The sequence below is a fragment of the Eurosta solidaginis genome, chromosome 2 (assembly GCF_040869045.1).
Source record: "Eurosta solidaginis isolate ZX-2024a chromosome 2, ASM4086904v1, whole genome shotgun sequence".
NCBI lineage: Eukaryota > Metazoa > Arthropoda > Insecta > Diptera > Tephritidae > Eurosta > Eurosta solidaginis.
The window spans coordinates 9,346,347-9,370,328 of NC_090320.1; the positions used below are offsets into that span (position 1 = coordinate 9,346,347).

General features: G+C 35.4%; 1 protein-coding gene and 1 long non-coding RNA gene across 3 annotated transcripts in view; one reads left to right on the forward strand and one right to left on the reverse strand.

Annotated features, from left to right (window-relative positions):
- Nucleotides 1–23,982, forward strand: part of LOC137239250 (uncharacterized) — a 443,310-nt gene that overhangs the window by 221,201 nt on the left and 198,127 nt on the right. The window lies entirely within an intron of this gene.
- LOC137239247 (putative uncharacterized protein DDB_G0293878) overlaps nucleotides 1–23,982 on the reverse strand; it is a 147,929-nt gene that overhangs the window by 118,925 nt on the left and 5,022 nt on the right. For both annotated transcript variants that reach the window (XM_067764319.1, XM_067764318.1), the window contains exon 2: nucleotides 8,006–8,951. In XM_067764319.1, the coding sequence (XP_067620420.1) occupies nucleotides 8,006–8,461 (456 nt within the window). In that variant the 5' untranslated portion in view covers nucleotides 8,462–8,951. The remainder of the gene's footprint in view (nucleotides 1–8,005; nucleotides 8,952–23,982) is intronic.

A 23,982-nucleotide genomic window follows, 5' to 3' on the forward strand; every position in this document is an offset into this window, starting at 1 on the left:
TTTGAATAGTATTCACTTTTTTTAAATTTCTTTTTTTCACGTAAATATTTTCAAAACGCAAAACTTTTTTTGGTTTAACTTTTTAAGAAAGTTGTAGGTTTTTTATTTTTGATCTAAGGAAACTAATTTGAAACAAATTACGGATAATTCCTATAATTTATGATATTCAAACTTATTAACTTTTTGGTATTTGTTAATCAAAATATGAATTTATTCAAAAGAAAATTTTAGAAGAACCGCGAAACTTTTTAGACCCTTTCTTCGTTAAAAATCTGCGATTCTTAAAATTTTTAGAAAAACTCAACAAAATTTTTTCTTTTTTAGAATTAGGTCAGCAAATTCAGTTTCTTTTAATTTATCAAAATAATTTGATAAGACTAAAAGGTATCTGTTTATTTTCATTTATTAAATTTTTTTGTATAGTATCAGTATTTTGATTTAAATTCTTTTTCAAAATTATAATTAAGTCCATTTTTAGAAAAGTCTTGGAAAACTACCTTTTTTTATTTTTTTAAAGTACTTAATGCAAAAAATTTTGTTCGTGTATTTTTGTAATAATTTTTATTAGTTATGAAATTTTGTTCAGCTTTTAATTTCATGCATAAAAATTTGTAACTAGCACTCTCCTCCATCTCAATGCAGGCATACAAAGGCGCATTGGTCTTAAGACAGACATTCACATTTTAAAATTCCAAATTAATTGTGCCACAAACGCAGTTAGCTAATATCGCACAAAAAATTATTTTGTGCAATTCATTAAACGGAAATTATAATTAAACTCAATTCAACAGCGAAATATTATATTAAATGGGTGGCGTGCAGACTGGTGTCGTATTAATAAATATCCCCTCCCTTTCACTTCCATTCGTGTTGTTGCATTCAACTGCAGCTATTGCAATGACCGGAAGCAAAACAGCTATGTTATTACATACTTATGTACATATATAAACATAGGACTATATATACTATTATTTATATATATATGGCTGTATGCATGTAGATATGCACCATTCTTTATGGCTGCATTAATCTTTCTCTGCAAACTGTAGCACTCTTTGATGCCATTATTTGCTGCAACTGAAAGCGATAAAATGCTTTCAGTTGACTTTGGTCATTGTTCAATTCAAATTATGCAGACAATTTTAATTGTTCACAATTTTTGCTTTTGATTACTAAAGAAAAAATGACATTGTAACTGTATGTATGTATATATGTGGAATGGAAACCATGTACCATGTGCATTGTAAACCAAACGGAAATAGTGGGAAAATGTCAAGAGTAAACAGTTAATTTGCATGGGTTAGAGTTTATTACCAAGGGCGTAACAAAGAAGAGGGCTGGATCTTCGAAAAGCTGATGACCCTCGCGAGATTTAGAGAGTTTTGCCATTACAGAGCACGAGAAGCAACAAGCCACCCCAGCGGGTTAGGGGGTCAGAATATGCCCGCGGTAGGTATGCCTGTCGTAAGAGGCGACTAAAATACCAGATTCAAGGGTGTGTAGCGCAACCCTTCAGGTTTCCAGCGCAATATATAGCTTCTCCAAACCCAATTGTCAACCTCACCTATCCGCGGCGAAACCTGTTTCACTAACAGATGAGGCTCTGGCAACCCCAAGCTCCTCATGGAACTTGCGGGTGGGGAGGGAGGGGATGGCCTGAAGGTTTAATGTGGCCACATAAATCGTTCCCGAGATGGTCGGGCTAGCACCTTAATGGTGCTGTGGTACCGGAGCGTACTGGATCTGTATCTGGCAAAGGACCATCACATCGATAACACTCCCCAAAGCCTTCGGGAAGCAACCTTATCGCTACAACAACAACAACAGAAGCAACAAGCGTTGACAATGTAATCTGCGTGACTTACAACTGTTAAACTCAAGAATATTGGGACTCTACAATCATTTCTGTTGATTTCACTGAAAGAAATAACGCTAGTAAAATCAGCAGATGGGGGTTTTTGTTCTTGAATGAACAGACGTTCTGTAAAATTGATCGCATTACGATTAATTGAGTTGTTTCTCAGCAGAACAAATTTGGTCTGAAATTGACAATATTCAAAATTAACAATATTCAAGTCTAGTCCGATGTTTATTGGTACAAGGTTTCGTCATTCCAGGTCAAATTTGGTTTGACGACGACACGGTTTGGGCGTTGTTCCATCTTCAGTACCTTTTTTCGTTTTAGATAATATCCTTTTATAAAAGACCGAAGTACCCACATTTTTCAAAACTTAGTGAAATTAAGGACTTAGTTAGCAGTTCAATTCTCTCTTAGATATCAGACTGTTTAATTTACTTGGAAGAACTGATATGACTTAACATAACAATATGTATGAAATAACTTAACATAACATAATAAAGCATCTCATTACAAAACATATCTATCAAAAGTTAACATAAAATTATTCTAATTTGCATAATAACTTCACAGCAAACCGGACAGTGTTGACGTGAAGTTTCTATCAGGGAAGTGGATAAGGGACCGATCTATTCGAACATATTGTATTTCTATTCATGGTTCGATTTGCTTGAAATTTGTCATATATGTAGATAGCCCTTTGCCTAGATTAGTATTTTCGATACTTTTTTTCTGGGAAGTGGATAAGGGACCGATTTATTCGAACAAATTTTATTCATGGTTCGATTTACCTGAAATCCGAAAAATAGGCAGTCCTTTGCCCACCAACTTTAGGACCACCTGCGACTGGGATTGGAACTTGGCCTTAGGCTGGGACTGTAACTGTAGCTGGGACTCGGAATACGAGATGGAGAAGAATAAGAAGAACTAGAGAGAAGAGAAAAGAGAGAAGGAGAAAGAGACTGAGAATGAGATAAAGATATGGTTAGACGAAGATAGAGATATATGGAGCGAAAAGATGCAAATGGAGAAAGAAACGCAGAGAAAGTGAATAAAGAGATAAGGAGATCGGAGGGAGGGGAGAGAGGAGAGTAAGATATAAAAACTTCTTAAAGGTAATGCAGATAGACCAAAGTTAGGGGAGAACAACGTATTTCGGGTCTGCTAGTAACTGTATAAAATTTGTCATATTATAACACAACTTAGGTTGAGCTTTGCTAAGTCAAGTTGAAGTAACGAAAGGATAGTTTCATTGCTCATATAATTTTGTTCTTTTTTCTGAAAATTTTGATTTACGTTTTATAAGTATGAATCTAGTATTTTACGTTCAATCGTTTCCTTTTCTTGGCATAAAAAGTGTGTTAAACTGATAAACAAACAAAAATATATTTTGAAACCTACATTTTGCATAAAAATTGTATGCATGCCTATGTATGTATGTACGCTATTTTACACACTTGTGGTAATATTTATAAGCATAAGAATTTTTGATTACTTATGTACAATAACACTCGTAAACATACGTCAAACAAAAGTTCATGCGTCTTAGATTTAATGTTGGTTACAGACCGTGACCATTTGGCACACTGACTCAAATTGTTTGCTCAACGTAAAGCTGGGCTGAAATCATTTTATTTTTTCTCTAGATTTTATTTCTTTTTTTTACTAGCAAGTTAAATATTATATGTTCGAGCCAAGTTCTAGGTATGTATGTATATATGTAGATTTTATTTGAGCTAATATAAACAACGAACACATAATACACGGCCAAAATAAATTTGTAGACTTAAGCGGTTGTGCTCGTTTCCATGCAAACGGTTTGCATACAACTTTTATGTACAGAGATTTTATTGCTAAGAATTTTTATTTATTTGCTTTTATTTTTATTTTGTTTTTATTATGTACGTACTGAGGTCGGTTTATTCCTGAAGCAGTTTAGGCAACTACCAGGAAGCCAACAAACAGGCATCGTAAAAGTTATGAGAGTTACAGTAAAAATCATAATGCAACAGTTACTTTGACACATTTATTTTATCTCTCTTTAGATAACAGTTATATTTTTTTAACATTAATTTTCATTTCTTTTAAAATACCCCTTTAATAAACTTTTCTTCTTATTGTTTTTGCGGGTATTTTAACTAGAGTCATCAATAATCGTCAATCAATGACTTATTTTATTTATTATAATTATGACAAATATATAAAACAGATTTCAATTTTAAATTCAAATATAACAGTCATATCTGATTTATTTTTGTATGAATTAAGCGGGAATTGCCCTCATTGCTTTTAAATGTATGAACACATTTATTTGAAGCAATTTTTATACTCAGCTGAGCAGAGCTCACAGTGTATATTAACTTTGTTCGCATAACGGTAATCCGTAACGGCATAAACTAATCGAGATAGATATAGACTTCTATATATCAAAATCATCTGGGCGAAAAAAGAAATTTATTTAGCCATGTCCGTCCGTAAACACTTGAGTAAATTTGGAGGCATCTTAATGAAATTTGGTATGTAGGTTCCTGGCCACTCATCTCAGATCGCTATTTAAAATGAACGAAATCGGACTATAACCACGCCCACTTTTTCGATATCGAAAATTTCGAAAAACCCAAAAATTGCGATAATTCATTACCAAAGACGGATAAAGCGATGAAACTTGGTAGATGGGTTGACCTTATGACGTAGAATACAAAATTAGAAAAATTTTGGACCATGGGCGTGGCACAGCCCACTTTTCAAAGAAGGTAATTTGAAAGTTTTGCAAGCCGTAATTTGGCAGTGGTTGAAGATATCGTGATGAAATTTGGCAAGAGCGTTATTACTATTACTATATATGTGCTAAATCAAAATTAGCGAAATCGGATTACGAACACGCCCACTTTAAAAAAAAAATTTTTTTTAAGTCAAATTATAACAAAAAATTTAATATCTTTACAGTATATAAGTAAATTATGTCAACATTCGACTCCAGTAATGATATGGTGCAACAAAATACAAAAGTAAAAGAAAATTTCAAAATGGGCGTGGCTCCGCCCTTTTTCATTTAATTTGCCTAGAATACTTTTAATGCCATTAGACGAACAAAAATTAACCAATCCTTGTGAAGCTTGGTAGGGGCATAGATTCCATGACGATACCTGGTTTCTGTGAAAATGGGCAAAATTGGTTGAAGCCACGCCCAGTTTTTATACACAGTCGACCGTCTGTCCTTCCGCTCGTCCCATAACACGATAGCTTCAGCAAAAATCGATATATCTTTACTAAACTTAGTTCACGTATTTATCTGAACTCACTTTGTCTTGGTATAAAAAATGGCCGAAATCCTACTATGACTACGCCCACTTTTTCGATATCGAAAATTACGAAAAATGAAAAAAAAAATGTCATAATTCTATACCAAATATGAAAAAAGGGATGAAACATTGTAATTGGTTTATTGACGCAAAATATAACTTTAGAAAAAACATTGTAAATTGGGTGTGATATCTTCCATATTAAGTAGAATAAAATGAAAAAGTTCTGCAGGGCGAAATCAAAAGCCCTTATATATAAATAAATTAGTGGTACCCGACAGATGATGTTCTGGGTCACCCTGGTCCACATTTTGGTCGATATATCGAAAACGCCTACACATATACAACTAAGAGCCACTTTTAAAACCCTCATTAATACCTTTAATTTGATACCCATATTGTACAAAAGCATTCTAAAGTCACCCCTGGTCCACCTTTATGGCGATATCCCGAAATGGCGTCCACCTATAGAACTATGGCCCACTCCCTTTTAAAATACTCTTTAGTACATTCCATTTGATACCCATGTCATACAAACACCTGGATACCTTAGGTTCATTTTCCTACATGGTGATTTTCCCTTATTTTGTCTCCAAAGCTCTCAGCTGAGTATGTAATGTTCGGTTATACCCGAACATAGCCTTCCTTACTTGTTAATTTATAACTTATTTAATAATTTTGGAAAAATTTAAACAACGTGACATCAGGACGGACAAGGCGACAGCTGTTTCGATTATACCTTGTAAATCTCTTCAAAGTCTTTTGTCGCGGGAGTGAAATTTGAACCCGCACTCCTACGATGGTTGAATTGTTACAAACGTATTCAGCCACTTCATGCCTAAGTTGTTATAAACTTATTACCTAAACTAGTCAAGAGTCTTGTTCCAGTTTCTGTTCGGGTTTCGGCTTCAGTCGTACTTTCGGTTACGGTCCCATTTTCAGTTTCGATTCTGCCGAGTTTTGTTGTTTGCTTTCCAGTTTTTGTCTCTACCCCAGATTCCGTATATATTTCAGTATCAGACTCGGCACGAGTTTCTATTCGGTCTTAGTTTAAGTAACATTTCCTGATTCCATATCGGCATAGGCTCTAGTTTCGGTTCCAGCTCCTGTTTCGGTCTTGGTAACAATTGTAGTTTCGTTCTTCGTACATGTTTCGGTTTCTACTTTCGTTTTGAACTACGATCTAGTTTTAGTTCTAGATTCGGTTTCGTTCAGGGTTCGAGATTTGGTTTTTACTCTCGTCTTGGATCTAATTTAAATTCCGTATTAGTTCCAGTTTCTTTAACGATTTTAGTAGTGGCTTTGGTTTCGGTTAAAGCTTTGTTTTTTATGAAGGTTCCAGCTTCGACTTAAGGTCTTGGTTTAAGCTGAAGTTTCGGTTTCGGGATCAGTTTGCTTTTAACTTTTGTTTCAGTTTTTGTTCGCATTTCTCATCGAAGTTAAGTATATTGATGTAAAATACTGCTATGGAAGCCTCACTTTGAAAAGAGAAAAAACTTCACATGCCTTATTTTGCTCAGAATAAGTTGTGAGGTAAGAGTTCACGCATCTTTATTGACAACATAGTTACTTACGGCTCTCAGGTCTGCTCTATTCTGCAAAGAAAACTTGTGCCTTAATTATGTTACCAAACATAACATCAAACCCAACTCTGGCTACCAGGTTACACAGAATATTCTATGAAAGAGCAGGCTGACCACTCGAAAGCGTGCACTCTGAAAATGTTTTCTAAGGTCCTTTGACACTCTTAACCACGGTGAGAAAAATTAAAAGTATTTCGCTCAGTTATGGTCATTGTGCCCTCAATCTCTGCATATGTCTTCAGTTAGCCGAGAAAGCATACAACTGATGCTGTTGAATCATACTCCAGGGCTTAATGAGTGCTTGTCATAGACATGCATATATGACAACCTAATCTGCCCTCCCTGCATCGAGAAAATTATGAAGATTGAAGGCAGCGAAATGTATTAGATATGGCTAATCCGGCCCTGAATAAATAGAATAGCTATCCATTATTTTCCATTGTTGCCAAATGGATATCAGTTTCGTTTGCTATTGACAATAACATAAAGTTAAAAAAAAAACAATAAACACAAAGAAAATAAAAATAAAAAACTTACATACAAATTTAAGAAAGTAAAATAAAGCAAATTTAAAAAAATAAAGAAAAGAATAAAACAGAATAATATACAATAAAATAAAATAAAAAATGTGAAACGAGAAAAAAACATTAAAAAATTAAATAAAATTCAATAAAATCAAATAAAATGAAATATGTAAAATTAAATACAAAAATTTAAATAAAGTAAGAAAGCAAAATAAATGTAAATTTAAAAAATAAATAATTTAGAATAAAATAAAAAAAATCTAATAAAAAAATAAAACACAATAAAGTACAATAAAATAATATAAAATAAAAAATGTTGAATTAAATTGAAAAAAACAAACAAACAAAACTAAAATAAAGTAGGAAGTAATAAAATAATATAAAAAAAACAAAAAAATATTCAAAAAAGAACACAATTTAAACAAAAAAAAAAATTATAAAATAAAATAAAGAAGTAAAAGGATGGATAAAAATCAAAAAAGAAAATATAATTAAAGAAAAAGGATTAAAAAACAAAAAATAAAGCGAGAGGGTAAAATAAAGCTTAAGTAAGTAATTATGAATTAAAAAATAATTGACATTCCTGAACTTAATCAATTGAAACTTACAGAAAAAGAAACTATGTTATACATTATCAACTAAATTTACCCACACTATATTTTGATGTGTAATTCATAAATTTTAAAAACAACTCATATTGAAGCCAATATAAATTTTCTATCCCTTCACCTAACTTACCTTCGGATCCAAAATGCTGCGCTCCAAACTACCTTCTCTATTCAATGTTGTTGCATTACTACCACTACTACTGCCATTCGCAAACATCTGTTGATGTTGTTGTTGCTGTTGCAGTGTAGTCGCTTCGAGGCGCAAGCGAGCACGTTCCACGCGCGCCAAGGTGGGACTATCCAAAATTGAGGGCGCACGTGATGGTGGACGTGAATTACTTGGCCCGGCAGCAGCAGCAGCGGCTAACGAAGCTGCTGAGGTGCTGACATTGGGCAGCTGTGGCCATGCGGCTGAAGATTCTAACAAAGTATGATTTGATGATGTGGATGAACAGCCCGGCGTGGGTGTGGATGTTGACGTTGAATTGTTGGTAGTCATGCTGTGGTTGCTATTATTACCGCTGCTATTCATGTGTTTGTTGTAGCTGTTATTGTTGGCGGAATTGTTGTTCGAAGAGCTAAACATTTTGAGTGATTTTTTAAGTATTTGCTTTGCACTGGAATAGTTTGTTATTGATGACAAAGGGTGCCTGTATTTTTTAGAAATTTTTTTATTTATTTTGTGTTGGTAGTTAAAATTTTTTACTTTGAAATAGTAGTTTTTAAACTAAAATTTTTTATTATTATCTTTATTGTTTTTTGCTTAATATTTTAATCGTTAAAGTATGACTTATTTTTATTTAAACTATATTATTAATACTTTAAGTTACTAAATTTTTTTTAAATTGAGTTTCAATTATTTTTGCTACTGATTTAATGTAATATTTTTTTTTTTTTAATTACGTAGTGTTTTGTTTAATTGATGTTTTTTTCGTTGAATAAATTTTTAGGATAAAATCATATCTTTTATCAGCTAGATGTTCTTATTTTTCTTTCGCCTTTACTTTAAATATTTTTAAAATTTCTTTGCTATGTAAAAGAATTTCTAATCCAATAGAATCACTTTCACTGTTGCCCTGGAAATAGATAAAGAAAGAAAGAGGATCATTACTATTTCGTTAAAGTTTCTTATTAAAAATCTAATACTGTTTTCACACAGAAACTTAATGATCTCATTTCACCTGCTAATGAAATTGTAAATTTTTTCCTTTCACACAGAAGTAACTGCTCGATTAGTATGAAGGATGAAATGTCAAGCGAATAAAATGACAATGCTATATGACAGACAATCATGGCGGAACGATACAAGGTGGCAGCATGGTGACATACCTACATACATAAATAAGAATTCCATGTACTTTGTTTTTGTAAATTCGATGGACAAATGTCAAAATTGTACTGCGCCGGAAGTAGATGTATCAAATCAAATAAAAAAAGGTTATAATCAGCTGTTCGATGCGGCCACCTTGTATCGTTCCGCCATGCAGACAATAACATTTACTTTGACAAATGACATTTTTAAGCACTGAACACACCAAAAACTAAGGAGCGGAACGCTGCCAACAGAGTTTGCATTGTGCTTTTGACTTCATTAGGCATTCGAATAACTACTAATGAAATAATTATAGATTCGAATTTTGTAGGGAAGATTGAGCCCAATAAGCGTCTTAATGTAGAAAACTGCCTTTATTATTCAATAAGCCGTTTGTGTGAAAACAGTATAAGTTAATATGCTTTTTTTGAGAATAAATTTAGGGAAGATAACAAAATTTGCTGCGTTATTTTTACTATTGTGATTTTTATTTATTTATTTTTATTCTATTTTTTATTTTATTTTTTTTTAATAAAAATGACTGGTAAATTGAGTATTTATGTCGGCCATTCAGCAGGCAACATTTTTTTTCAGCCGCATAACTTGATAACCATGGCTACGTGAATATCCCAATACTCTACAAAAGTTATCTAGGCAGAAAATGAGATCAATTTAAGCCACACAAAGAATGTTCAGCATACATTTATGTTGAGCTCTCAGAGGACAAAGTGGAAAATGAACTAACAAAATGTAAACAAAAATGTGACCGGACACAAACAATGAATCGGCCTCTAGTCTTAACATCAGAGCAGGGGTCTGCATACCATAGCATTATTGTGCTATTATTACGTATGCGAACGTGGAATAACTTTTATTTGTGCACCAGAGTTTAAATTGAGAAGGACAGGTATATAGATTTTTCGTTCCGGACCAGCACGCTTGAGGACCCTCCCCCATTCACCATAAAACAGTTACGACGTGCATCAAGAAGCTTTAAAACCAATACGATTATAGCGGCAGAAGTCATTTAATAAATTACAAAAAATTGCATTCAGAGGTCTTACCTCATATCAATAGAAAAATAGAAAGAGCAGCAGATAGTGTTAATTGGCAAGAGCAAAAATGATCTGAATTCACAATTAGCATGCCATGCTCGACGCATCCCAAGAAATGTTTTAATGGCTCCTAAAACCACGTAACACAGAGGCTATAGAACAAGTTGACTATCACCTAGGCAACATAGCTCCTGGCCTGGACAAGCGTAGAATTAGCACATGCAAGGTACTAACAATTCCAATCGAGTTGCCTACGTTGCAACGCTAGACGTAAGAAATGCTTTTAAAAGAGCGAGATGGGCACATTAGAGCAGCCATTCCAAATCTCGTACTATCTACAGCTCGTAATTACAAGCTATCTCAGTGATCCTAACCTTATATACCAAATTTCAGCAGGCCCAAAGACAATGAAACTCACTTGCACTGAGATAAATTCTCGATCCAGAACTACGGAACGTCAGCTATGATAAAATTTTCAATCTTGAAATGCTTGACAATTCATTCTTAGTCCGATGCGCAGACGACATTGTCGCAGTCATAACAACCAGAAACACCGAACAAGCATGCATAAAGCTCTGCAAGGTCATGATATACACACACAGGAATGGTTAGACTTGCACGGACTGCAGTTGCCAGCAGCAAAAACAGAGCTGGTACTTCCGACCAAAAAAGAACATGTCGCTATTGAGGAATAAGGTTAGACTTCCGACTAACATATTGAGCTGGAACTTAACATGCGATGCAGAAGGCATGTAGACAGATATAGCTGCTAAACAGGTTAATGGCAAGCATCGGAAGACTAGCAGAAAGCAAAACGAAGCTACTGATGGACATCGTCAGACTTAAGTTACTGTACGGCTCCGAACTGTGTCCAGTGTGTCAGAAGAAGAAGCACTTTATGCTTCAGACATCAGTATAGCAAACAGTAGCGCTGAGAGTAGCGCCCGCTTACGGCGTTGTATCAGGACAAGCCGTGCAAATGATTAGCGGCAAAAAAATACCCCCCGCTGGAAAGAAGAAGGTTATAAGAAGTAAAAAACAAAGGGATCAAGAGCGCATGAAAGTCGTCAGCAAAGAGAGCAGGAAAAAACGTTTATTTGTGGGAAGAGCAATGTGAAAATTAACAAGGAGGCAGATGTACGACAAAACTAATAACAGATATTGATGCTTGGAGCACGAGAAGCAAGAGTGGCGTAAGTTTCTACGTTACCCAGATGGCCTCTGAAAAAGAGTACTTCAAAAAATACCTGCACTGAATAAAAAAGGTCGAAATGCGTTTACTGCGTCCGTCGTAGTGGAGACAAAAGCGACAAATGCTCGAGAAAGAGTCGTCCAAATCACTGCCGAAAATGTTAACTGCAAAATTGCGGAGTAACCCAGAAGAGTGGCAACAAATAAACAACTTCGTAGAAACTACACTCAGAGCAAAAAAGCGGAACCTATAAGCAATAAATATGGAACGCCACCTTGAAGTAATGGAAAAGCGATTCCAGGTGGGGGACGGTCATAGGCGGATCTACCTAATGGCTTTTTGGGCTTCAGCCCAGGGCCCCTTGGATGCAAAGGGCCCCCAGCCACCAATAAAAATAAAAGACGAATGCCCTACAAGCCGCACAGTACCAGCTCCGACACATAAGCAGTTTTTCATATAGATGAGTTTAACACATGCGTATACATTATGAGTAGATTGCATATATTTTTATGGAGAATGCTAGAATGAGCGACACTAGCGCCATCTGATATTGAAAAGTAGCCAACTCCCCAATTTTGCTTCAAGCAAATCATACGAAGAAGAATTAGACATTTGCTTTGGCTAAGGGTGTTGGCACACTTTGCAAGTGAAATTATTTTGCCACTGGCTGGTAAATTTTCTAACATGTTTCACAATTAAAAACTGCAATATTACAATCGAATACGACACAAAATATGTTAGCAAGTATTTTTGTTGTATAGAGAGAATGTTTACAACAGTGCTTCGCGAAATTTTGTATGTGAATGGGCAAGGCGTAATAAACTTCAATTGCCAAGTCTGAAGTTCCTTCATATTTACAAACGCAACATCTTGGTTGATTGCGGCGATGCTATTGGAATACATAAGCTTGTGTTAAACGCATCTATATGAAAAATGTCATTGTGCCACCGCCTTATATGAGGAAGTTACTGATATTATGGGCAAACAGATAGTGAAACAAATTATAAATCAATAAATAACGACGACTCAAAGTATTATTCAATCGTGATGAATTTAAGTCCAGATCTGTCTCACAATGAACAACTTGCTATTGTATTACGATACTGTTTTCAGGGAAATGTGTACGAAAGATGTGTCTCATTCATCAAAACTAGTAGTCATACTGGTTTACACTTATTTAATAAGCTACAAGACTTTTTAGAAAAAATGGGCTGATACTGGATAATTGTAGGGGACAGTCTTATGACAACGCAGCCAATATGTCGGGCCAGTACAAAGGTGTTCAAGTATTAATTAAACAAAAAAATAAAAGTGCGGATTATGTTCCATGTGGTGCGCATTCCCTTAACCTAGTTGGTGAAGAATGTATTAAAGTTGCAACCGAAATTGTAAATTTTTTGGAGTGGTGCAAAAAATATATGTTTTCTTTGCATCTTCAACCCATAGGTGGGTTTGTTACATCGTGAAATGCAACTAAAATTTACGTTAAAAAGTTTAAGCCAAACCAGATGGTCTTGTGATTATGAGGCTGCCAAAGCTTTAAAAAATCATTATTCTGAAATTATGAAAATTTTAAAAACTTTTAGCGAAAATGAGGATGAGAAAGCTGATTTCAGAAAATAGGCACGAAGTTTATTTAATAAACTGGCGAAACTCTCATTTGCAATTTTAATCACATTTTGGGAAGAAATTTTGGAGAGATTTCATGTAGTAAATAAAAGAATACAAGGCCCTGGCTTAAATATTTGGGAAAGCAATAAATTAGTTGTTTCGTTGAAAGAGTTCGTGTACAAGATACGACAGCATTCAGATCAGAAGCTAGAAGAGTACGAAGAGAAAGCCAAAAATTAAGTACTAGTGTGGTAACAAATTACAGCGACGTTTACAAGAGAGGTTTACAAGTCTACAGCTAAAGTCTCAGTGTGCGGCGCAGAAAAATTTAAGAGAGACACGCGAAACGTTTCATTGGATAAGCTGATTATGGATATGGGTCAAGTCTATGAGACAACCAGCCAAAAATTTAATATTTTAATGGATTTGCAGAATAAAACCCAGGAAAGCGTGGATCTGGAAAGAGTACGCAATATTGTAAAATATTATTCAGATGACGTAGATGAAAATTTAGTAAATGAATGCATTCATTAAAATCATATTTACTACAATCTAAATCAGACTGCTACACCTCTTGCAGTGAAATTTATAAGCTTATCTATGAAAAGGAACTTGTTGGTGTATTTCCTAATTGTTACACCATTTTAAAGATTTTAGGACAACAATGTCGAACGATCGACTTAATCATTTATCTCTTCTTTCTATAAATTGTGGTCTAACAAAGGATTTAGCAGTTGATGAGCAAATAAAGGAATTCACCGCACGAAAATGCAGAAAGGTTGATTTGTAATTTAATATTCTTTATTGTCATATTTGTTTTGATAAATAAATGTTTTATAAGCTGATTTTTTTTCTGATAACTATATACTGCATCACCATAGAAAACAGGCCCCCCGAGTAACATTAGTCCGGGGCCCCACAATGTCACGATCCGGCCCTGGGGACGGTTCCCAAAGTAGTAGTTTTTAGTCCACGGACACACGGTTGCTGCGACGGCAGCAATTAAAGTGCATTAGGCATTTTCGATACCAACCAGCAAACCAATTTATTTAGCATTTGATTATCGTTAAAAGTTATGCGTATATAAAAAATACGCAATTAAATCGAAAGAAACATTATAGATAATTCAATAAAAATAATTAATTTTAAACTGATAATCCCAACAATTAAAACCGTGCCCGCAAAAATATATATGTATTTATACATTCCTTCATATCGATTTATTAATACCTTTTAAATTAAATGATTGCCTTCTTTTTCTTTGCGTTTGGCTTCCAAATGAATCAGTCAAACTATTAGGTCACGATAAAGTGGCTTCAATAATTTGTTTGTTCGCCTTATACAGATTTTCGTTTGTGCGAAGGAAGCACTGGGTGACGTGTTTGGAATTTTAAGCAAAAATATTGAAATTCCATAAGCATTGCGGTTGACAAGCAAAACAATTCAAGAATGGCATAGAATGTAAAAACAAATCATAAGAAAAAGTTTTAAGAAATATCGCTATCTACACACACATACATATGTATATAAAAATGTGCATTGACCGCATATGAATTTGATTATTTTATGTACATCCGTAGGTATATATACAAATATACTTATGTAAATGCAGTTAAATACAATAAATGGCAAGAAAGGCAGTAAAGAATTTTTCAGTAGAACAATGCGGTAAAGTGGAAAAGAAAAAGTAGCAAATAACAGGCGCCCTAAATGCGAAGCAGCAGTCTTTATGCCTGCGTTTTGCAACAACATAACCACCCAACAAAACATACACACACACACATAAGCTAACACACAACCAATAAGAGATTAACATACTTGCTGCATTTTTAACGTTCAACATGCAAACGAAATATGCGGGGTTTCTAACAAAAGTTCGCTAATTTTGTGACTCCTTAGATCTGTTTACTTTTTTAACGAGACATGCATGTATAAAAAATTACATTACTTTTGGGGACGCAATAAATCCAATGTAGTATGAACCATATAATAAAATCGCTAAATCGAAGTATTTAATCAAATTTATTTGCTGTGCCCATTTTAAATTCACACCTTCTCCAGTTAAGTTCAGAAAATTACAATACTGTGGCGAATTTTAGCATCACTATGTTGTTAGTAAATAAAAGCATAACAACAATAAAGCAAGCTGCCACTCTTGTGTACACATCAATTTAATCATCATTTACACACCAGCAGCTCGAAGTGAAGAGATATATCTCACATACACACATGCAATCATCCGCTGAAGTTCTTACCCACACATACACACGCATAAATGTTACTAATTACGAAGCAGGAGATACAAGAGTTATAGACCTTTGGAGAAATACCGGACGAGGCAACAGATAGTATAAAAGCAGCGCAAGCTGAGTAATAACTAATCAGTTTGATCTAACACGCTATCAGTTACGAAGTGAAGTAAAATTGTGAAGTATAGTTGTACTACTCCCAACGAAGTCTAAGAAATACCATTTTGCAATACAGAATATTGGAATGATTTATTCAACAGTTTAGCGATTCGAACGTTAGCAGATGGTTTCAAATAAGCTGAACTTCCCTAAATTCGTTACAATACGTATTCATGTTCAGAATTTTCAGTTTAAATTCAGACATTTTCAATTCAAATTCAGAAATTTAAACTTAAGCTAAGAAACCTACACCGTGGTGTGATGGTAGCGTGCTCCGCCTACCACACCGTATGCCCTGGGTTCACACCCCGGGCAAAGCAACATCAACATTTTAGAAATAGGATTTTTCAATTAGAAGAAAATTTTTCTAAGCGGGGTCGCCCCTCGGCAGTGTTTGGCAAGCACTCCGAGTGTATTTCTGCCATGAAAGGCTCTCAGTAAAAACTCATTTGCCTTGCAGATGCTGTTCGGAGTCGACATAAAACAGGTAGGTCCCGTCCGGACAATTTGTAGGGAAAATCAAGAGGAGCATGAGGCAAAAGAAGGTTATCGCGCCTTACACTTATTTTTTAAGAAAACTACAATCCAAGTCCAGAATATTACAATTCTTCTTCTTCTTTCTGATATAAATTGAGAAAGTTATAATTCAAGTTGAGAAAATTACGATTCAAGTTCAAAATTTCCAGTTTGAGTTCAGAATATTACAATGCAAGTTCACAAAATTATAATTCAAACTAAAATTTAATATCAGGAAATTTCAGTTTAAATTCAGAAAATTACAATCCAATTCTAGAGAATTACATTTAAAATTCAGAATTCCCAACTTACGTTCTGAAAATTGCAATTCAAGTTCAGAAATTTCAACTTAAACTAAGATAACTACAATCCAAGTACAGAATACTACAATTCTTCTTCTTCTTTCTGATATAAATTGAGACAGTTATAATTCAAGTTGAGAGAATTACAATTCAAGTTCAAAAAATTATAATACAAATTAAAATTAAATTTCAGGAAATTTCAGTTTAAATTCAGAAAGTTACAATACAAGTCTAGAAAATAACATTTCAAGTTCAGAACTCCCAATTTAAGTTCAGAAAACTGCAATTCAAATTCAGAAACTGCAATTTTAATTAAGAAAGTCACAATTCAAGTCTAAAAATTTACAATCAAAATTCAAATTTCGAATTTAAACTGATAAAGTTATAATTCAAGTTGAGCAAATTACAACTCAAGGTCGGGGCTCGTATCGCATTATACGATCCGTGATTGAAATGAATTTTTATTTCACAAAAGCTCTGAAATGGGTAGTCGGATTAGAAAAACATGTGAAATGTTGGCTGACAGTACTCATTAGATATATAACTTATTATCATTTTTACGAATCTGTTGACAGTTTCTGATTTATCGTTTGAGTGAAATTGCTTTCCGATACGTGATCGTATAACACGATACGCGCCCAGAATCCTCAATTTAAAGTCCGAAAGTTTTCCAATGAGCAACTCGGTATAGGTGCAGCTTTTTCTACGCTTTACAAAAGCAATGTCTACGTATATGACGCATACCTATAAATCGAAATTCGACAGACTTGCAGTATAATGCGCTGCAAAGAGTTATAAATTACACGCAAACACCACAACAAAGTATTATGGCAATGGAAGATCGTATTAAACTTCCTTCTACGTCACGTTGGCGTCACGTAAGGTTAAGTTAGGTAGAACTGGCAGTTACGGACGAACCTGTGCCCGAAGTATGACCAAATGTGGGAAATACGGAAGGAAATATGACCATTCTGGATAAATTTGTTTTTAATTTACCAAGGTCTATCCTACTATCATTCGGTACTCACATTAATGCCGAACCTACATACGTGAGCGCAGAGACTTATAACGCATGAGTTTTGTTCGTCGACAGCGGACTCATCGACTCCCTATACATTAGATTGGGTCGGTTTATTGACCGATGTAGCGCCATCGATTTTTCGATAGGATTTGGGCTCAGGAAAAAAAGGTCCACTACGCATACCCAAAAAATAATTTTCGAGCCTGCGATATTTAATTTTTTTTACTTTTTTTCGACTTTGATTTTTAAGGTTTTTTCATGACCTACTAAAAACATTCTCATTTGATTGTAAAATTTTCATGTATACCCTGTTTGGATGCCCGCTAAAAACTTTGGCGATAACAAACAAAAAATATGTTTTTTTTTTTTTTTCAAAAAACTGTTATCGACAACGTTTTTAGTGGACATTTTTGGGTCGGACATGGTATACATATGAACATTTCTTTAGTAGGTATGGAAAAAACCTTAAAAATCAAAGTCGAAAAAAAGTCAAAAAAATGAAATTTTGCAGGCTCGAAAATTATTTTTTTGGGTATGCGTAGTGGATATTTTTTCCTGAGCCCAAAATCCTATCGAAAACTCGATGGCGCGATACCGGTTAACTTTCGTCCATACAAATCGACCCAGCCCACTATACATACATATGTATATGTAAATATGCTTGTTAAAGGCCGTGATACAATGACATTTTTCATATAGATGCGTTTAGCACAAGCTTATGTATTCCAATAACATCGCCGCAATCAACCAAGATGTTGCGTTTGTAAATATGAATGAACTTCGGACTTGGCAATTGAAGTTTATTACGCCTTGCCTATTCACATACACAATTTCGCGAAACACTGTTATAAACATACTCCATATTCAACAAAAATACTTGCTAACATATTTTGTGTCGAAATCGATTGTTATATTGCAGTTTTTATTTGCGGAAAATGTTAGAAATTTACCGACGAGTGGGAAAAATAATTTCACTTGCAAAGTGTGCCAACACCCTTAGCCAAAGCAAATGTCAAATTCTTCTTCTTATGGTTTGCTTGGAACAAAGTTTGGGAACTGGCTACTTTTCAATATCAGATGGCGCCAGTGTCGCTCATTCTACCTTTCTCCATAAAAATACGTATAATCTACTCATAATGCATAAGCTTGTGTTAAACTCATCTATATGAAAAACTGCTTATGTGACGGAGCTATAAGGCAAATGAAGTTAGTATCACCCGCATGTGCCAGTTGTTGCACTTTGCTGCTTCTATAGTGGAGTTTAAACTGATTTGCGAGTCGCAAGGGAAAGTATCTTTCTAACCGTGTTTAAAACATCTTATATTATGAATTTGATGATAAATATTTCCAGAAAATTTCAGCTAAGTGTTTTTTGCTTGTTCTGTTCAACTAGGCGAACTTTTTTTAGGCTCTTCCGTATATACATTCATATACATATTTATATATACATCTACACGTGCACAGTAATTGTGCAGCAAGCATAAACACATTGAACGCTGAATTATTGAAAGGCCCGAGCCAACGCCAAAGCCAGCCAACCTACGAGAATGTTACTCAATGTGCAACGAACTGAAGCATATGAAATGTGCATGTCCATGTGGGTGTGTATCTATGTATTAGTGCTCGTATGCCAACAACGTTAATGTGCAAATCTCTGATAGCAGCATGGGTCTGCACATTGCGAAGATAGTTGGTAAAGCAGAAAGGAAGAAAGAAGTAGAGTGTAGAATTAAGAAAAAAGAAGCAGCGATTAAAAAAAGAGTGCAGCTAAAGGAAATGTGAAAAATGAGTTGGCTGCAAAAAAAAATGCATATATATGTACATATGTAGGTGCACAGTGGTGTGCAATTATGAAGCACTTAATTTAGTTAGATATAGCGGTTAAATTAGACATATCCAGTTGAAAAGAGTAAGATAAATTTTGTAAGATTGCGTTCAAACACACAAATTTTTGTTGTCAAATATTTGCAAATTGTGTTTTAGAGTTGCAGATCATCCATAAACACATATCAATATCTGCATTGAAAAAGGTTTTTCTCCTTATTGTTAGGATTGATGGCGGTTAGTTAACCGCCGCTGCAATTCAAGAGCATCTCAATTGGACTCTTTAATAGTCCGTTGTGTTACCATGTCATCAAGCTGTGTTACTAGCCTCTCCAATAGAGTTTCAAAGTCACGTGCAACTCGAGAGAGGCTCCTTGAGTTAAGGAATCTGCTGGACAGTTTCCAGGGATGACACAGATGCCTACATACTTTTTATCGTAAAGTATGTATTTCAGTTTCTAATAGGCCACTAGATGAATGCGCCAAATATTATACAATCTGCCCCTTTTGGGCTCAAGTGCAACAGTAATCGGACAGCCTGAATTTCTAGAAAACATCGAAGCTATGACAGAATACTCTCTCGTTTTCCACCAACGCTTTCATCTAGCTTATCCGCAATCATAACGAAGTAGAGGCAATATGATTAATCAAGCTAAAAACTACGGCAGAAATTAACGCAGACTTGTTTTTGTTGCTAGGGCTAAAGCCGACTAGACTGCTGGAGAGCTCAAGCTTATGCTGCACCTCGATATCGTTCGCCCAATTCTTGGTATTACCCAATTGAAGTTCGTCTAAATTAAGGGACCTTGTACCTCTCAGTGAACATAACTATTCTTGTTTTGCTTGAGTTGGTAGGTAGTTTGCGTCCGACCATCATACCATTTAAATGATTCATAGCTTATCAGCAAAGACACTTGGCAGTTTCCACCCTCCAGACCCTTGCGTTCCAAACCAGAGGAGCTGAGAAAAAGCAATCCACCTTTGTCGCTTCTTCGGCTCAGCAGTCTGCAATCGGGAGGACGTTCGACTCCCTTTTTTCCACTGGCACCATATTGTTTAAAACTCCGTTTGATCTCTCTGTTAAGCTAATAGAGGACTCAGTAGACATATCCTCACAAAATGCGTGTCAAATGCCCTGCACGCTCTTGAGTGATTCTGCTTCTCACGTAAAGATCAATCAGCCGTTCCAGCGTTTTAAAAGAACGATGGTAGCTGACTTATTTAACGTATATGGGAGATAATGCATTTGGAATGAAGCAAATTTTGACCTGGTGTCAAAGTTTATGGGTAAATCGCGACCTCACGACGGTGACGTCAATGGGAGCAAGCCGCCTGCAACAAATTCCTAGTGATCTCTGAAGTCGCATGTAAATTATGCCATTATGCCGCGTAGACTTTTAGAGCTTGAGAGAGTTAATAGAATAGACAAGTTACTCTTCTTAAGGGATATGGATGGCAACTCTCTTTAGCCAGCAATTGCCGGCAGTGAATCAGATTACTGTGGAGCGGGGGCCATCCGTAAAATGAATGTCCATTAGAACCATAATTGATTCTTCGCCTCTTCTTCTTCATGTAGCCTTAAGGAAACTTCCTTTTGAGTAGTTTTAACGTTGTTTACGGTCTTTTGCCGGATATTGATCCAGTACGTTCTCCAAAAAAGCACTCTTATGGTACCAGCGCTACCATATCGGGAGCGATTTTATATGACCACGTTGAACCTTCTCGGTCTTCCACCCTATCCTTCCCTGAAGAACTTGCAGCAGGTTGCCAGGGTCTCTCCTACTAAATAAATAAGATTCACCTAGGGTATACGAGGTTGATAATTGAGTTGGGGAAGCTATGAAGTGCGCTGGCAACCTATTGAAATGATTTCGCTACACATCTCCGTGAATCCACGGTGAAAGTGGTGGTATATGCATTTTTAACCAAAAAAAAAAAAAACGTTTCGAGTATTTTTGAAAATTTAAGATAAGAAAATTTACTCACGTCCTTGTTAGAAATATTAAACATTTGTGGCCGCCGTGGTGTGGTAATAGCGTACTCCACCGAATGCCCTGAGTTTAACTCCTGGGCAAAGTAACACCAAAGTTGAGAAAAACGTTTTTTTTTTTTTCAATGAGAACAAAATTTTTCCGATCAGGGTTGCCCCTCGGAAGTGATTCTGCAAATACTCCGAGTGTAGTTTTCCCATGAAAAGTTTCGCACTCCCGCCAATTCGTAGCGAATTGGGAAGAGAAGCTCGGCTTAAATCTCCTCGGAGGTAAATCGTGCCAAGTATTTATTATTATTTTTTTTTAACATTTGTTATTGTGAAAGCATAAGTTTTCCTTTGTTAAAAAAATGTATTAACTTTGCTTTCGTTTCTAATTGGGGTCAATAATCACGACTAAGAAGCAACCGACCAAAAACATCTTAGCTGCTTACACTGCCAACCTCAAGAACTATTTAAACTAAAATTTACCAAGGTTTAAATTGCCTTAAAATGGTTATGCTGTATGTCTGGCATTGTTATGTTCTTGCCTTCTTTGCTTGCCACATTCAGTACTATTTGTAGCTCAAGAAATTCTTAAGAAGACATCAAAAGAGAAGAAAAAAGATTTTAATGGTTTTCTTCTTCATTCAAACCCAAAACGCCACCTCACAGACAATTGCAGTGATCATTAGAGGTTCATTATTACCACAACCGGTTTAACAACACCGACTCAATAAACAAGTATAATACATAAAACATAAACTCATGCGCAAACATACTACATAAATACATACGTATGTATGTAGTACATATTTAGTTGTTGGTAATATACTGCCAAGCCTGTAGAGCAGGCCTAAAAAACAAGTCTTCTTTTCAAATATGCAATAATCGTAATTTCACTTCTTTATTTCATTTTCAATAATCTTCTTCTTTTGCTTATTGGAACGCTGTCTTGAAATAATTGTTAACATCGTCATATGCACAGTGTTGTGCTATACAATAGCAGTAACAGTTATTGACGAGCTGTGAGCGCTTAAGTAATTATAAGCTGAATAGAGCCAGGAACATACGGCTACCGTCATCGGCTTGGCGGTCATGTCATAAAAATTCAGGTCTACATATTTTTCGAGCCAATAATAGAAGTATTCGGTGCGCTAAATCTGAATCCGGTGTCAGATTTCTATATCCATATTAGATATCTGCGATATACTGACTTATCTGGAGCCAGAATAGATTGGTATTGAATATAGGCAAACTTAAACTACAACCCGGCCAATTTTTCGATATCAAAAAATTAGAAAAATCAAAAAAATCTAATAGTTCATTACCAAAGCCCGACGAAGTGATGGATGGGTGCAATCTCTCACAAATTGTCATCGATATCCTCTAACGGCAGTCCAAGGAAACTTGCAGTTTCAATAGGGTTGGACAAGTATATCAGTGTTAGAGGCGTTGGTTTCACATTGTAATTAAAAAGATGTAGGGGCTTATTATGGATAAGTAAGAGTTTAACCTTGATGTATTTAGTTCGAAATTGTGCTAAAGTAACGCGCGTCACGGCAGAGCTTTCAGTTTTCCTCTACTCCTAGATTAGGGTATTGGACATTGAGGGCTGAGTTCGCCAGGTATAAAACTTTGCCGACTCATCGTTGATGAGGGTCTGTTTATGCTCATCTCGTTCAAATGACAAAGTTCTTGTGTGTGGATTTCTTCATAGAGCTTGCGTAGATGACTCCTTATGTTCCTAAGAGGTGCCTTTTCAATCAAAAGTCTCTTTGTCTGCCCTGGCCCTGAGTATTTATCAGAAACTGTTTGTTCATCATTTTTTCTCTCCTTTATAGAACGTATTCCCGCCCCAATGTGTAGATGATGTTCTGATGACATAAGAATGCATCTCGTGTCAATTCCAAGCGCGGTATTTTGACAGACCTGCAGTTTTCTCCAATGTGTTTCTGTTTGGGTCGGTGTTCATATCGGAGAAGAGCCAAGTAGCTGGCCAGTGATATATATGTAGATATGAGCGTTTTTTGTCTGTTTTGAAACCAGCAAGGGGTGAAACTCTCAAACTGTTTTAGCCGTCTAAAATCGCTAGATCGAACAGCATACTTGTTTCCCCTCAAACTGTTTAATTGTTATTATAATAATATCAGAGTAATAACTTAACTCGCTATATAAATATAACTGATAACGATAAACCATTTTTAAATTGGAATCTTATTTCGAATGGGTTTTATTGCACTATCACAACCGATATCTATCGGTTATCGGCAAAAATTTAGTTAGACAAAAGTCCAAGATACTCGAAAAAAGCATGCATCGCACCACAGTCGAGCTTAGAGCCCAGAATACCGCTTGGCTAGCCGGGTAGAAGTAGCACAGGATAGCATTCAATGCACCGCATCCTTGAATCAATCTTCAAACTTTCTTTCTAACTTCGTCCAGTAATTGAACCAGTTAACTGGTGTACTGCCCTAGTTCCATCGATCACCCCACTCTTTTCTCGAGGTGATGAAGGTATTGAAGCCAGCACGGAGGGCAGTTGTCTTCACACAATTTTCTGCCTTTCCTGGGATAAAATCTAAGAAAAAATATTTTCTAAGCGGGTCTGCCCCTCGGCAGTATTTGGCAAACACTTCGTGTAGTTCCCGTCTTGCCAATTGTAGAAAAATAAAAAAGTAGCACAACACAAATTGGATAGAAGCTCGGCCTAAAAGTTCCTCGGATACATATCGGTATTTATGTTTTTATGTTAAGCATTTCATTAAGAGCCGCGAATTATTGAATATTATCAAAAAGTACCAACGCTACTTCTCCACTCGAGGCAAGCAGGTATCATTATCACTTTGTAAAAAGAACTAGGTAGTTCAGTTTTGCAGGGATTGGTCAACAATAAT